We start from the raw sequence: 2,587 nt of genomic DNA on the forward strand, positions 1-2,587 counted from the left end.
TGTCCCCCGTGTCTCCCCTGCCTTGCCCTACAGACACCTGTGTGCCCTCCCTCTCCAGGCCCCTATCTCCCCATCCCCACTCCCACTTCCTCCACCCACTTATGCTGGCTCCTTCGGCACTGTCCCCCACATCCCACCTGAACTGGAAGCGCAAAGAGGGTGTGAAGTTGTTGGGAGGAGGGGTTCAGCCTCAGAACAGGGATGAGGATTTGAGGCTGGAGCAGGAAGAGAGGCAAAAAGACAGAGCAGCCAGGATCAGAGCCACAGAGCGACTTAGGGGAGAAGACTCCGCACCCCGGGGAAAGGAGGAGGGACAGGAGTGGGGGAGGGTTCCAGCCTCACTTGCAATGAAAATACTGCCACCTTAGCATGGGGGAAGGGCCTGCCCAGCGGGGACCAGGGGAGTCCACCAGGAAGGGCTTTGATCCCAGAGCTGGTCCTCTCAGGATGGAATAGGGGAGAGGAGGCAATAGGAAGTGAGGGAGGGGCTGGCAAAAGAGGAGAGGAGGGAGATTAAAGGGGCGGTGTGCTTCGGAAAAAGGAAGGATGAAATCCAAGAGGAGGTTCTCCAGGGCCAGAAAAAAGGGCAGAGTTTACTCAGTGACCCCTGAACTCCACACCCAGCCCAGCTCCTCTTCACTGCCCTCTCCCTGCCCAGACTCTGAAGAAGAAACAGGCCCAGAGAGGCTGGCGCACAGGGATCTGACACCGTGGCACTAACTGAAGCCCCCAGAGGTTAAAAAAAAAAAAAAACAGCAACAGCAAACCAAGCAGTAAACCTCAGCCCAGCTGAAGGGAGCAGCTGGGTCACAGAGTGCCAGAGAGTGAGCTCCCCATCACTGGAGGAGTCCAAGCAGAAGCGGGAAGCATTGGCTTCTAAGTCGGTATCTTAGAGAAAACCTGGCTCTATCCCTCTGGAGCTGAACTGCCCTGTTTGGGGATCAGCTCCCAGACTTGGCCAGGCTGCAAAGAAAACAAGACAGTGTGTGATTAAGAGGGAGGAGGGCGGAGACAGAAGGGACAGGAGGGTTTGGCAGAGTGGTGGCCCAAAGTGGTGTCTGTGTAGGCTGGCCTGGGGCAGAGAGCAGCAGAATCCTGGAGCTCCCAGGAAGAATCTGAAGGGAGAGGAAGCAGGACTGGGTCTAGCTGGAAATGCAAGGTTGAAGAGACATCACAGGGACCCAGACCATGCTGTACGGGATTCCAGCTCTGCTGGCGCGATAAATAGTGTTACCTATGGCAGAGCATCCAAAGGCATAGCCCGGGAAATGGGATGGGGAGGGAGGAGCCACGCCCTAGCCTCAGGTTTAATCTGGGCGGAAACTTTACATTGACCTGCCTTCAAGAGTATCTGTGCCAGTTTCCCCTGCTGGCCTCCTGCCCCCGCTCCCCCCGCCCCCCTCCATATTCAAGCCTTGTGGTCCAAGATCCACAAGCTCCTCCCTGCCTTCAGGCCTTTGATCCTGCTCTTCTCTGCCTGGTGCACCATCTCCTGTCTCTTCACATGGTTGGTTTCTTCTCATCCTTTGCACCTCTGCTTCTGAGCCCCCTCGTTATTTCTCCCAGATAACGTGTCACATCTGAACTCTTTATTTACTTGTCTATCATCTGTCACACCCAGGAGACTGAGCCCAAAAAGGGAGAGCAGGCATTGTGTCCCTATCATGCTCAGTCATTACCCAGTGAATGGATCCTCCCAGGGCTATTGCAGAAATGAAGTGAAATGGTGTGAAATTGCTCAGGCCTGTAGCAGACACATGTAGGTGCTCATCGAGCCAAGAGTGCAGGGAGGATTTGGGGTGGGAACAGGGAGCTACTTGGTAAGGAAATGCATTTGGAATCTTCCAACCAGGGGAAATGCCTTGGGGACCCTCCAGGCTGGGATTAAGGAACTGCAGGTCCCCCGGCAGCCCTGTGAGGGGCCTTGACAGTGTCTGCTGGGCGGATCACACCCCTCCTGACCCAGCTCCTTCCTCCCAGGAGCCCAGTGATGCTGCCCAGGCTGTGAACAGGGAAGGCGGCACTGTGGGGGCTGCCGGCAGCCGAGGCAGGAGAGAGACATGTGGACACGTGGTCTCTATGGCCCCCGCCTGCCAGATCCTCCACTGGGCCCTCGCCCTGGGGCTGGGCCTCACGTTCGAGGTCACACACGCCTTCCGGTCTCAAGGTAGGGCTGGTCCAGGGCCTCGGTGGGGAGGGAGCGAGGAGCTATGGAGGGATCAGGTGAGACTGGGACTGTGGTTGTCGGGGGAGGAGAGTGGGAGGCCCTGGGCCAGGAAGTCCCGAGTCTTGCAGCTGGTAACCTAGATTTGGGAGCCAGTGGGGCTAGCATCACCTGCCCTACAAACAAGCAGCCAGGACTCAGGGGTCCTTCCCAGGGCCCACCCCGGGCCTCTGATCCTCACCTACAGATGAGTTCCTGTCCAGCCTGGAGAACTATGAGATCGCCTTCCCCACCCGAGTGGATGACAACGGGGCACTGCTGGCCTTCTCGCCCCCTGCCTCCCGGAGGCAGCGTCGGGGCACAGGGCCTGCAGCAGAGTCCCGTCTCTTCTACAAGGTGGCTGCACCCAGCACCCACTTCCTG

At 58.0% G+C, this 2,587-nt stretch overlaps 1 protein-coding gene across 1 annotated transcript in view; it reads left to right on the forward strand.

Annotated features, from left to right (window-relative positions):
- Positions 1-1,415: 1,415 nt before the first annotated feature.
- Positions 1,416-2,587, forward strand: part of ADAMTS10 (ADAM metallopeptidase with thrombospondin type 1 motif 10) — a 20,662-nt gene continuing 19,490 nt past the window's right edge. Inside the window, exons 1-2 of the mRNA XM_006762651.2 lie at positions 1,416-2,167; positions 2,412-2,586. Coding sequence (XP_006762714.2) covers positions 2,080-2,167; positions 2,412-2,586 — 263 coding nt within the window. The 5' untranslated portion in view covers positions 1,416-2,079. The remainder of the gene's footprint in view (positions 2,168-2,411; position 2,587) is intronic.

The sequence above is a fragment of the Myotis davidii genome, unplaced genomic scaffold, assembly GCF_000327345.1.
Source record: "Myotis davidii unplaced genomic scaffold, ASM32734v1 scaffold479, whole genome shotgun sequence".
Lineage (NCBI taxonomy): Eukaryota > Metazoa > Chordata > Mammalia > Chiroptera > Vespertilionidae > Myotis > Myotis davidii.